The sequence below is a fragment of the Ambystoma mexicanum genome, chromosome 3q, assembly GCF_040938575.1.
Source record: "Ambystoma mexicanum isolate Mex_15411 chromosome 3q, UKY_AmexF1_1, whole genome shotgun sequence".
In the NCBI taxonomy this organism is placed as follows: Eukaryota; Metazoa; Chordata; class Amphibia; order Caudata; family Ambystomatidae; genus Ambystoma; species Ambystoma mexicanum.
The window spans coordinates 688,282,290-688,294,379 of NC_090926.1; the positions used below are offsets into that span (position 1 = coordinate 688,282,290).

Below are 12,090 nucleotides of genomic sequence, written 5' to 3' on the forward strand. Positions count from 1 at the left end.
AATACCTTTAACGTGTCCACTTCACACTTTAGTCTTTGGTTCTCAGCATGCAAATCTTTGTTTCTCTGTTCGGCCTGAATTAGCTGAGCTTCCAATTCTGCTTCTAGCTCTCTGCTCCCTTCTTGGAATTCAGCCAATTCTTCCCTGGCTTCAATGCAACTGTTCGAAGGAGTGAAAAAGTGCATTTGAGTGAACTATACATAAAAAATGGCAAACGCTCAATACACTTTTTGAAATACAGCATGGTAACCCCTGAATAGTTTTTGGATTGAACCTAAAGAGCTGCATCTTCAGATTCACTTATTGACTTTAAAAGCCATTGAAAAACCATCGAATACATGCAGTTTTGACGAAATGCAGATGGGCACAAAAACATCCTCAGACAACTGAACACGGTCCTTGTCAAACCTAGTTGAAGATTGGCAGAAAAATCCAAAGATTTAAAATCTTTACTCAGAGGCAATGTATGATCAAAATGAATTCCAGTTTATGGTTGTACAGGCTTGGAGAGTTATGCAATACTTGTTCAACACTAAAGTTGTGCTGCATACCAGATTACATATTAAATCGGGAACACATTTTTGTACTCTCTAAAGAGCAATAGAAAATAAATGTGCACCCAACTAAGCCATTCCTAGGAGACAAAAATCCTACTTGCTACTGGGCTTACATTGCAAACCTCCATTTAATTTTTTTTTTTTTTTTTAGTGCTCTCGTTCTTTCTTGGGCCTAGCCATAGATTTTTTAAATTCCACATGCAATCTATTTCCCAGATTATTAGAGTTAAGTAGTCAGCCTCCTTTCAAAGGCATGTTGTTGGACTGTAGTTTGAAAGACTGACTGATTTATCTTAACTTTGTGTTTAAATGGGACATTAAATTAATCGTTTATTATTTTATAGCTCTCAAAAGCGTAGACTTGTATAATAAAATTAAGGACCATGCATGTGTATGTGAAAATAAATTCGCAATGTAGAGAAAGAAGTAAAACAGTGTCCAAATAATCATATTTGAAAAGAACTATGAAATGGGAGTACTGTTATCCGTTCAATCGGCCTTATTGATCGGTAACAAGATTTGTTTTGTTGATTTTCTTTAAGGAAAACTAGGTGAGAATTCATGGTCAGATCATAGGCAGTTATCGCGTGGGATTGATTTTCTAAACCACCTTACTGCAAAGGATAATGCAGGCAGAGTCCCTGCCAAAACCACTTTTGTTGCAGGTGCCACAGTTCTATTTGATGTGGTTAAGCGGTTAAGTATTGTCCATTAAAAGTTCTTTTGATCCTTTAAAACGTGAATTGAGTCCGATTATTCAACCTGCAGTCTCCTTATACTATGGTGTTGAACAAATTCAAGGTCCTGAGCAGACACATGATTTGCATACCATTGCATGCTTCAGGGCTCTTGAACGGTCTCCGTGATCAGGGTTGCATCATCTTAGGAAAGAGGTAAGGGAAAGCATGCACCAGCATCATTGGCATTTCGGTGTTTAACGAATGTGCATTTTAATGTCAATTTATTGGATGTGTGCAAGATGGTTGGAAAACCATATTAATCACTCATCAAAATGTACATGTGGTGTTGCCCACACCTCCTGGTACCATTCTAATACACGGGGCTCTCTGATGGTGGTGTGCCATAATTTGTCTATGATATCCTTGTCATGATACCTAGGCACTAGTTGATACCTTGGTGCGTCATCAGTTCCAGTTTGCACCTGTACTTCCTGCATAGTTTGCATTGTCCCACGGGTGTTGCCCATTGTCACCATCATCATTGCACCATTAGGTACTGCGTTAGCACAACATCGAAGACCCACCTGGCACAGGCAAAATATTAAAAGAAGGAACACCACAGCTGGCATCAAAAATTTTACAGTTGTTCCAAGCCATGAAGGGACCCAGGAGAAGATGTTATCGAACCACGTACTGTCTTCTGCTCCACCTTCCATTTTCATTTTTTCTCCTAGGTTGTGTACTGCTTCGATCACATGAGACAGGGAGCCGTTCTCTGCGTCTTTGGAAGGTACGAAAGTGCAGCAAGCACTTCCAATTTTTCGGCAAACACCTCCATCCATCGCCGTCAACAGGTCCAAGACATACCTGTTTTGCATTGTCATCAGCCGTAAAGCCCTTAGTTCCACTTTTATTACGTTGAACCCTTCTTCAGTGTCATTGGCCAGCTGAATCAATTCCCAACGTGTTATATGGAGCCATTTTGCGTTTGCCCTTGCTTGGACACTTGAGATGAGTGAGGCAAAGAATGTTTCTGCTGAGCTGAACAATCGATATCTGTCTGGGATCTGAGCCAAAAGTTCTGATGATGCCTTTGATATGTAGTTTGATGCTCGTCGGTTGCGAGTCAGCACCTCTCCCTTGCTTCCGGAGGACAGGACATACATTTGTGACTCCGCAGTCGGCTGGCCTGCATTCTGTTGTGTGCATTCCTGTGTCCTTTTGCTCCCATCGATGTGGCTTTCTGGTATTACCATTAGGGCTGAGTGCAGAGTGGCCATTGAGCAGTTGCCACTCCATGACGGGGGAAGGTGCAGGTATGCCTGGTTGCCGCATACCCAGTACGTGTCCATCAGGGCCGCTGTCCCTTTTCTCAGATCTGGGATGGTGAGGGCTTTGTTACAGTTCTTGTTTGTTCCCATGGAGGTTTCCCCCTCTCCTCTGAAACATAGTTCATAGTCTATTTTGTTCTGCAGTTTGAAGGGTTTTTCAATGGCGGTTACCCAGGTTAGTTTTGAAATGTGTTCCTTCCATACTGGTGTGCATGTTTCTTCTATCCACTGCAATTTCTCTGGTGCCACACCTCTCAGTGCTTCAGCTTTGCACATTACTTCTTCATCCTTCCACTTGTTGTCTGAAAAAAAGTGTCCCTTGTATTGCAAAAAATGGTTCTTCCAGACATACCACCCCTGCCGTCCTTGGATAGCAAGTTTTCTCGTTCTGCAGCATTCTAAAAGTAACTTCATGTGCCTGGAAGGTGTTCTTAATCCTGCATAACGTGAGATGAAGGAGACATTGGGCATCTATAATTGGCAACTCTTTGGGTAGCAATACTTTGGGTGTACCTGAAGCATGAGGAATGAGGGAGCAGACATAACAGCTCTCATTTGTCGTTTGTTTCGCTGTGGCACTCATATCTGCTTACCACTTATTTGTTTGGTGGGGGTGTCGTTGGTCTTCCATTTTATCTAGTCCTAACCCATAGTACTCATCATACTTCCTCCTCCCGGCTTCCCTCTTCCGTCTGTTATTCTCATTCCTCATGTACTTCCCAGCCTCCTGGGCGAGGGTGAAAATAGACCCCCCTTTCTCATTCCCGCCCCCTTCACCCAATCATCATGTAATATTTCGTATGTTGCTTTCATTCTTCCATTTTCTTCCATCCTATTAGTTGTCAATGTGTCTATAGCTATGGGGGCAGGTGGCTGGTAGGGGTGTTATACAACCAGGATATGGCGGAGGGGTTTCGGTCATTCAGACTGTGAGCATTGTAATTAGATATCTTTGGCGGGGATACTGTGTTATTTTGCATTTCACCCTGTGGCTCTTCGTCTTTTATCACGACAGCATTGGATGTTGTAGTATAGTAACCCCATACAAGTTTAGTTCCGTCCCATACCAGAAAATCACCTTCCCTCGTATTGACACTTGCAGTTGCATTAGTCCCAGTAGTGCTGTTAATCCCAGTGCTGTTAATCCCCCCCCCCTCGTTCATCTCGATAGAGATGAACGCTACAAACCAATGCGTAACCAGGCCAAACATTATTATGAAAAACAACGTAACGCACACAGATAATCCACACTCATACGAATATCTGCATCTCTCATTTAGTAATTCTCTCATTCTACTAATTCTATCCGTTGCAGGCTGCCCGTTAGATGCCATGGTAGTTCCTGTTCGAGATATAAAAGTGCATTAAGTGCATGCATGTAAACATTTCGTTGGCACTATCAGTGCCAATATATATTGACGGGGAATGGAAGCGGGTAGGGATGCAGGGAAGGGTATTCACAGACAAGGGTGTAAACACCACACAATTTGATCACCTCATCAATTACATTTTTTTTCAGTAACATTTTAAAAACAATGCAGGTATACTTTATCAGTCATTTTCCCATTCACGTTCATTACTGACACACACACACAAGTTTATATTCAGACATTCTGTTCAGTTGCATCGTTTGCTGTTGTCTGTGCCCCCTCATCTACCTCCTCTTGCACATTACTAAATGCTTTTCGTACATCTGTCAAGTGTACCCAGTACTTCAGGCCCTTCACTTTTACTGCCATGGGTGTGCAGAACACTACCTCGTATGGGCCATGGAACCGTGGAGCATTCCATCGACGCACAAAACTCCTGACATAAATCAATTCGCCCGGCATCAGCTGTAGCTGTTGCTCAGGCTCCGTGACAGACCCTGTTATGTTTCCCTCCTCTCTAGTGAAGGGTGGAGAGAGCGGCTTCGATATTGCGCACGCTGCCCTTGTCAATTTCTTCAAATAGTCTGTGAACTCATCTCCCAATATCGCAGCGCTTCTGTGTGCATCTGAGTGTTCGCGCATTGGAGAGTGTGCTGTGCACATTCGTCTCCCAGTCACAATCTCGTGCGGGGACAAATGGTGGTCTTTGCTTGGCTGATTCCTCAGCTCAAATAGCGCAAGGGGCAGTCAGTAAATCCAATTCTTTTTCAGTGAGAAGCATAGTTTTGATAACCTGCCTTTTAACAGTCCGTTCATCTTTTCCACTACGCCATTACTTTGAGCATGATAAATCGAACACAACTTGTGTTTTATTCCCAATAATGTAGTGACTTCCTTGAAAAGTTCATTTACAAAATGAGTGCCATTATCTGAGCGAATCACGTCACAAATTCCCCAGCGCGGGAACACTTCCCTCACTAGGAACTTTGCAGCGCTTTTGGCGTCAGGTCGTGCACATGGTCCTGCTTCCACCCACCTTGAGAATGGGCATACAACCACAATCATGTATCGTGCGCCATTACACCTTTCCCCCATGTCGGCGTAATCAATATGTAGCTCTCTGAATGGGCAAATGGGTTTTGGAATGGTTCCCCGGAGCGTGCGTAATGTCATTCCTGAATAGTAGATCTGACATGTTGTGCATTCCATTGCCAATCGTGATACGTGCTCCTGTAGACAGGGCACGAACCATTCTTCCTGTATTTCTGCTGCAATGTGCTGTTTGGTATTGTGTGCAGGGAAGTGTAGTTGTTGAAACGCAATTTCCAATAACTTTATTGGCATAACCACTTTCCCTGAGTTGTTTTGTCGCCACAGTAAGTCTGTTGCCGACTTGCTGCACCCTCGTTTTGTCCACATCAATTTTTCGTCTGCACTAGCTCCTTCCTGTAATTCTAGTATTTGTGATATAGGCATCATGTTGTAGCCTTCTGGGAGCTCTTCGTTTGTCTTGTGCTGCATTATGTACTCACCTGCTTCATATTTCTGAAAATAGGAAGCCTCCTTGGCGGCAGCGTCCCTGCCGCGTTTCCCAAAGACACAACGTCTGTGTTGGATGTATGTGCTTGGCACTTCACTATTGCTACTGCAGTAGGGTTTTGGAGGGCCTCAATTAACTCTTTCAGTAATTCCGCATGTTGTACTGGCGTTCCATCTGCCCGTCGGAATCCCCTCCGCCCCCATCTCGCTAGACCTCCATGTACTGTCGTTGTCATGTAGGCCGAGTCTGTATATATTGTCACTGCGCACCCCTTTGCTGCATGTAGTGCTTCTATGAGTGCAATCAGTTCTGCTGTTTGTGCGGAGTAATGTGATGGGAGGCGGTACTGCACTAGTGTTTCATACTCACCGTCTTCTAACCTCACCACTGCCATACCAACATTTTTTTCTCCCGTGTCCACATCAATGGATGCAGACCCATCCACGAAGTACACTTCCCCCTCGCTTAGAGCGTTCTCACACACCACTGTGTCCTCCCCTCTTTCTCCTGTGTAAGTTGCACAATCGTGGTCCTGCATGTCCTCTAGTGTGCATGCTTCTGTAATGAATGTTGCGGGGTTCACTGTTTTGCATCTCACCACATGAATATTGGCGCTAGACAATATGATCTCATAGGCGGTTGCCCGCTGTGTTGTCAGTGTGCTTTTTGACCTCTCAAGTATTGCAAATAATGAGTGTTCCACAAACAATGTCACAGGGCAACCCATTACTATTGTGGCACTTTTCTCAATCGCGAACGCGGCTGCAGCTAGTGATTGCTTGCACGCGAAATGGCCTTGCATCACGGCATCTAAAGTACCACTACAGTAAGCCAAACGTTTGTGTCCTAGGGACGTCTTTTGTGTCAGAACAGCTGTCATGAGTGTTCCCTTGCAGTGTGAGAATAGGTAAAATTTGCGTCCATAATCAGGATTTGCTAGCACTGGAGCGCTTGAAATTAACTCTTTTAATGCTTGGAATGACGTGCTAATTTCTTCTGACCATTCTATTTTTTTATTCTCCTGTTGTGCTTCTTTGAGTGCTTGTAGTAGGGGTCTCGTGTATGCTGCATAGTCTAATATCCATGCTCGACAATAGTTGCACATTCCCAAGAATTTCTGCATGTCTTTCACTGTTGTGGGTTCTCCTACAGATCTTATCGCTTCTACCCTGTCGGGGATTATTCTTTTTCCATCTTTTCCAACTGTAACTGCGCAAGGAGGATAAATGAACATTTAAAATAAGCTGCTTTTGAATTCCATTCAAATAAAATGAATTATATTCATGACTACTGTGTTGGGTTGTTTCTCTACAATACATTAGACAACGCTGTCCTGTCAAGCACTGGAGTCTCAGGCCAACTTGGTGAAATTGAAGGCAAGCGTCCCCAACCAGCACGATCCTCCCCGCAATGAGAGACAATGACGGACTCTCCCAAGTCGGGAATAAAGCCAAGACAGAGTGCGGGTGAGCTTAAATGGGAGTTTATCAATCAGAATAGGGCATGCAAAGAACTCTGCAAATTCCGAGAGTGCTCTGTCTGACAATAGCAAAGACAGGCGTATATATTTACAAAAAACGTCGTAAGAACCTACATACTATAGGGGGCACAAGTTTGATGGGATTGGGTGGCGATGACTAACTATAGGTGCTGCTGCGATGCGCTTGGCTTTGGCTGGAAAACGTCACTGGTCAGCCTCGTGGGTTGGGCTGGGCCTGGCAGGTTGGCTGAGTTCATCCGGGCGGTGTTGTTGGGCCCTTGCGGCCAGTGTCAGAGATGAATGTCTTTTCCTGACTTATTTGCCCTAGGACATGCACACCGCAGTCATTCAGTCATTACAATATTATCTTCTTTAGCAAATCTTCCAATAGGTTATTCTACAGGTTAATGCAACACAGGAGGAATGCACCTTGTGAGGGGTCTGATGGTCATTCGTCAGGGCAAGGTTACCAGTGTCCTGTTGACCGGGGCCATAGATTGAGGGGCTAAGCTTCAGGGCATGGGACGGGCGGTACATGCCTCCCTGTCTTGTTGGATGTGGTTATAAATGTGTCGCTGTGTGTTGCCACAGTGTTGGGTGTCCTGATTGCACAGGGCCATAAGTCTAAGATGATCGGGTGGGTTGTGGGGTTTATGAGGGGGCGCCTTTGGAAGTGTGTGTTCAGGCAGAGGTTTACTGCTGTACTGTAAATTATGCAGGTGGTGGGCCGTAGCCTTGGGTGCTGCAGACGGGGCTACAAATCTTTGAAGCGGCTCCAGTCTGGTTGGGGGAGGTGGAGCAGCGCGGCGCGGGCCTCTGCTTTCATGTTTGGCAGTCTTCGCAGGGTGGGAGGGGAAATGGCCTTTCACATATTCACAAAGGTTTCTTCCTCGTGTGTTGCCGGCTTTTAGAGGTGAAAACATCACAATCATTAGAACATTTTATAATATTTGTTTGAATCACTTGAAAACATACATTTCACTTTGCTGGAGGTGCCTCGATTATATCCAGTCTGAGCACCTTATTCGTACACTATGTTTTAACAATTACAGTATTTAGTTATATGCATATACATTTGCAGTAAGTGAGGTAGTATTGAGGTTGGAGGAGTACATAGAAAATGACCCGCTACCGTATGTGACGGTGGTGGCATATAAGGGGCTTAAACATACACGCGTGACGAGTGCATTCTCGCACATCCTTTACATGAGCCCTCTATATGGTTACATTTGTTTTCTTGTGTACTCTAGCAGCATTAGTTCAGTTATGGCGCGGGACAGCGGGGTGTACGGTTTTCAATGATACATATAAAGACTAATCCCCCGGAATGCTTTTATCATTTGCACACCCCTGCAGGGGTGTGGGTCCTTCATTGTTGGTGTCATGTAAACATGCGTTTCTGACAATAATTACACAATTTTACAGGTTTCTTTAGTAGAAGTAGTTTTATGGAAAGGATACACGTATTAAAAGTAGTTTTTTTGACATTCGTATTTGGGTATTTTTCTGCTTTCATCGGATGACCATTCTACAGATCTTCCCATCACCCAGGCCTCGCTGACCGGGTCACTCTGGGAGCAGTGATACACTGTGGACGGTGAAATGTTACAGTGTTAGTATCTTATGCTAGTTCATGTCCGTCTTGTTCGTGGGAACGGGCTCACAGCGGATCTGCCAGGTTGCTGCGGCGACAGGGATAATTGAAACTCTCTAAGGGTGGGGGCCGCGCTACAGTGCGCTGAGCTCACACCATCTTTGATAGACAAAATGGTTTCTGGGCCTAGCTAAATTCAATATGTGTGGGCAATGTCTTCAGCAGGTGAACCCTCCACCACCTGGGCCCGGGTGGTCTGAGGGGACGCCCAATGAGCCATGGCCCTCACCTGGGGAGGGGATGCAGGCAAGGAGGGTCTTTTGGACCACTCCTCCCCTACAAAATCCACCCTATTTTTAGAAACTCCAATGCTGCTGTAGAGTCTCAATGCACTGAAACATTAACTACAAACAGAGAGGCTTCATATTATCATATTATGGATCATTTACAATAACATTTATGGACTGAACATCTACATTATCAACCCTCCTACATCTAGTTCACACGCACTAATCACCTTACAGCCTACTTCAACAGCAGCTGGAAAAACCTTGCAGCCTAGACCAAGAGAGAAGTATTGATAGGCAATTAAAAGGAGGTAATACTGCAATTATCAAATTTACTGTGGCCACCTTTAATTTGGGAAATATGTTATAAAAAAAGGTAAAACATGTCTTCTGACGCTTCTGTTAAAGCTCCAATAATATGATAGACTAATAAGATAAAAAAGATTTTAAAAAATCACTACCATGTACCATTCCTCTTGCACAGATATTCTTTTATAAATTAATAATTCTGTGAATGTCCATTCTGGCTTCAGAAGAAGACCATTGAAACTTTAACAAGCCAACATATTTATGTAACCCAATAAGTCAGTCATCTACAGGACATTCTCAACATTCTTTTTTTTAATGTATTCTTGGTTTATTAGAAACCTTTCATATTTCCAAGAAAAAAAAACATTACGTTTCATGAATTCCATGTACATGTCACATTACATAATCTAGTTTTTAAATCTCATAAAATATCAACATTGCATTAGTATCACAATTGTAAGGATAAAGTTTCTTCAAAAATGTCATAACTGCAAAAATTATGGGGGGTGTTTCCCCCATTAAAAACATAATCCACCATTCATCAGCAGTCAGAGTTTTAACACAGTTAACAATTTCACATCAATTGCATGTTCTTGGCAACGTCAAGCCACCACAACCCACAATTAGATGTTTTGTTGGTTCAATCATTCCAATCGGTAAACAGAATCTACATTTGATCAATTTGTTTTTGCACACTCAATGCTTCCCTAGTTGTTAGTAGGTTCAAGCGCAGTGGAAAGACATGATCACGATAATGAAGGCAAGGACGCTTGTATAGAAACTTTGAGAGCTCTTCTTTCGTTGGTAAGATTTAATGACAACCTATATCTATTTATCTTGGGTATCTATCCAGCTCTGGTGCCACAGTTTCTTTTTCACTGCTCCAGGGTTAAATATTAAAACATCCATAAAGAATCCCAGGTTTTTTAGCCAACACACTCCTTCAGACTTTCAATTTTCTAGAGGCCACTCACATTTCTCGTTGTCCTGGTTTCTTAGAATGTCAAATGAGGCACAAAGTCAGTCATGACTCACTTCCGAAACATGGACATCGATTTCCAAAGGATGACTGCATAGATAGATTGTAAACCCAATTCGGATCTGATAGAAGCAGAAGGGAGTCTGTTTGGAAGTTGAAGCACCTTTCTCCAGAAGGTACCCTCTAGCACATCCCAAATTTCCCTGGGAAGATTTAAAGCTGCTTCTGCTACATAGGTTAAAATTGGAATGTCCTTTTGTTCATAAAAAGGTCAGAACCGGTGAGATAGTGAGCTTACCATATCTCCTATATAATGCTAAACCTTGTGCAGCCAAGCTTTTGACTTTAGATCTTCGAGCCAGAGCCCAAGGATTTTCAGTTATACTTAGTTTCAAGTAAACTCCCAAATAGACAATCGAATCTACATATTACAACCTCTCATGGCCCACATACCATTTGAGTGAGCATTTGGTTTACCTTTTAATGAACTCAAGGTCAAGATTTTATACTTTTTTAGATTAATTTGCAAATCATTTCCCTTTATATACCCAAGGGTATATAGAGTTAATTGAGGCAAAAAGAGTTGTGAAATGGCTGATCCACTTATCAGGTATAGGATTAGATCGAAGGGCTGTTTGTAGGTTGCCATTATTGTCCTATAGATTGCGTGTGTTTATTTTACTAATATTTGCTCACCATCTTGTTGCAATCTTTGGGCTCTTGATAAGATCAACCAATTCCGGTATCTCAGTTTCCTTTCCTTTAGTCTTAATTTTCTCATATCTGCACGAAAGGTTTTGCTTTTCTCCACTAGATCTTTATTATAGGTATACATTCAGAGAACTCACACAAAAGGGCCTGGGAAGGCAGCATGGAGAATGGATAAGGATTTTCAGAGGCATTGGAATTCAAACAGCTGAAAAATATTTGATCCACGAGTGCTGTTGAGATGGTTAACGAAAGCTTCTTCATCCCATGGCTTCAGCAATCTACATTTAACAAATGAACGTAAAGGGCTGATCTCGAGAGGCAAATACTGCATAAGAGAATGAAAACATCTGGTCGAAACAATGCGAGTAGGTCAACTGCGTAAGGCAAACCACCCCAGAGTGTGGCCCTATTGGTGCCAGCCTCCAAATGACAGCCAAAGGAGCCAGACCTGCTCATTAGTATTTGCCTGTGGAGGAGAGACACCCTATACACTGAAGAGCATAGGAGAGACCGCACATAAATACAAAAAGGAGCTGCACATACAGTAGAGATATTTACAGGAAAAGTGAGTACATCTTGAGAAAAAAGGTAAAGAAAGCAAGCGGAAGGCATCGAAACACAAACATATGTTACAGAGACAAACAAGTAATAAAGGGCGAGAAGCAGTGTCAAGCAACAAACCCTTGGTCTTGTGGGACATCACAGAGGCAAGGCAGTTGGGACGTGGGGAGGGGTAGGGTGTGCTGAAGGTGCCTAGCAATGACAAAGCAAGGTGAAGTGCATCTGCCACCAGGTGGCTAAGGGACCCTCTATCCCTGGAGGGTCTGAAGCCTTTGTCAGATGAGTGATGCGGTGACATAGGAAGATCAGCTTGCAGAAGGAATGCAAGGAGCCATACAGCATAGGCCCTGAAGAAGCAACCTTAACAAAGGATACAAAACGTTTGTTTGGAAATTCAAGAATAAAGGCTAACTGCACTGTTGGACCCATAGAAATTATTTGAAAAAGCCTAGCCGAGGGACTGATGAAGACACCATAATAGCATTGAAGGTGTGAAATTAAGGTAAGGAACAAGTTACTTACCTGTAACTGTTGTTCTCCAGCATGGTTCTGGCATGGATTCACATGCTCATGAATATTCCCCGTCGTCAGGCCGGGAATCCTCGGTATAGAAAAAAATCAGTATCAGTTTAGTTTCTGATCTGTCTTAGTAGTAATCAATCACTGGTCTCTGGGTCATACCGCCCCCAGC

General features: G+C 43.3%; 1 protein-coding gene across 6 annotated transcripts in view; it reads right to left on the bottom strand.

The window, feature by feature from the left end:
• NDEL1 (nudE neurodevelopment protein 1 like 1) overlaps positions 1 to 12,090 on the bottom strand; it is a 356,432-nt gene that overhangs the window by 267,809 nt on the left and 76,533 nt on the right. For all 6 annotated transcript variants that reach the window (XM_069654597.1, XM_069654600.1, XM_069654599.1 and 3 more), the window contains one exon: positions 6 to 159. In XM_069654597.1, the coding sequence (XP_069510698.1) occupies positions 6 to 159 (154 nt within the window). The remainder of the gene's footprint in view (positions 1 to 5; positions 160 to 12,090) is intronic.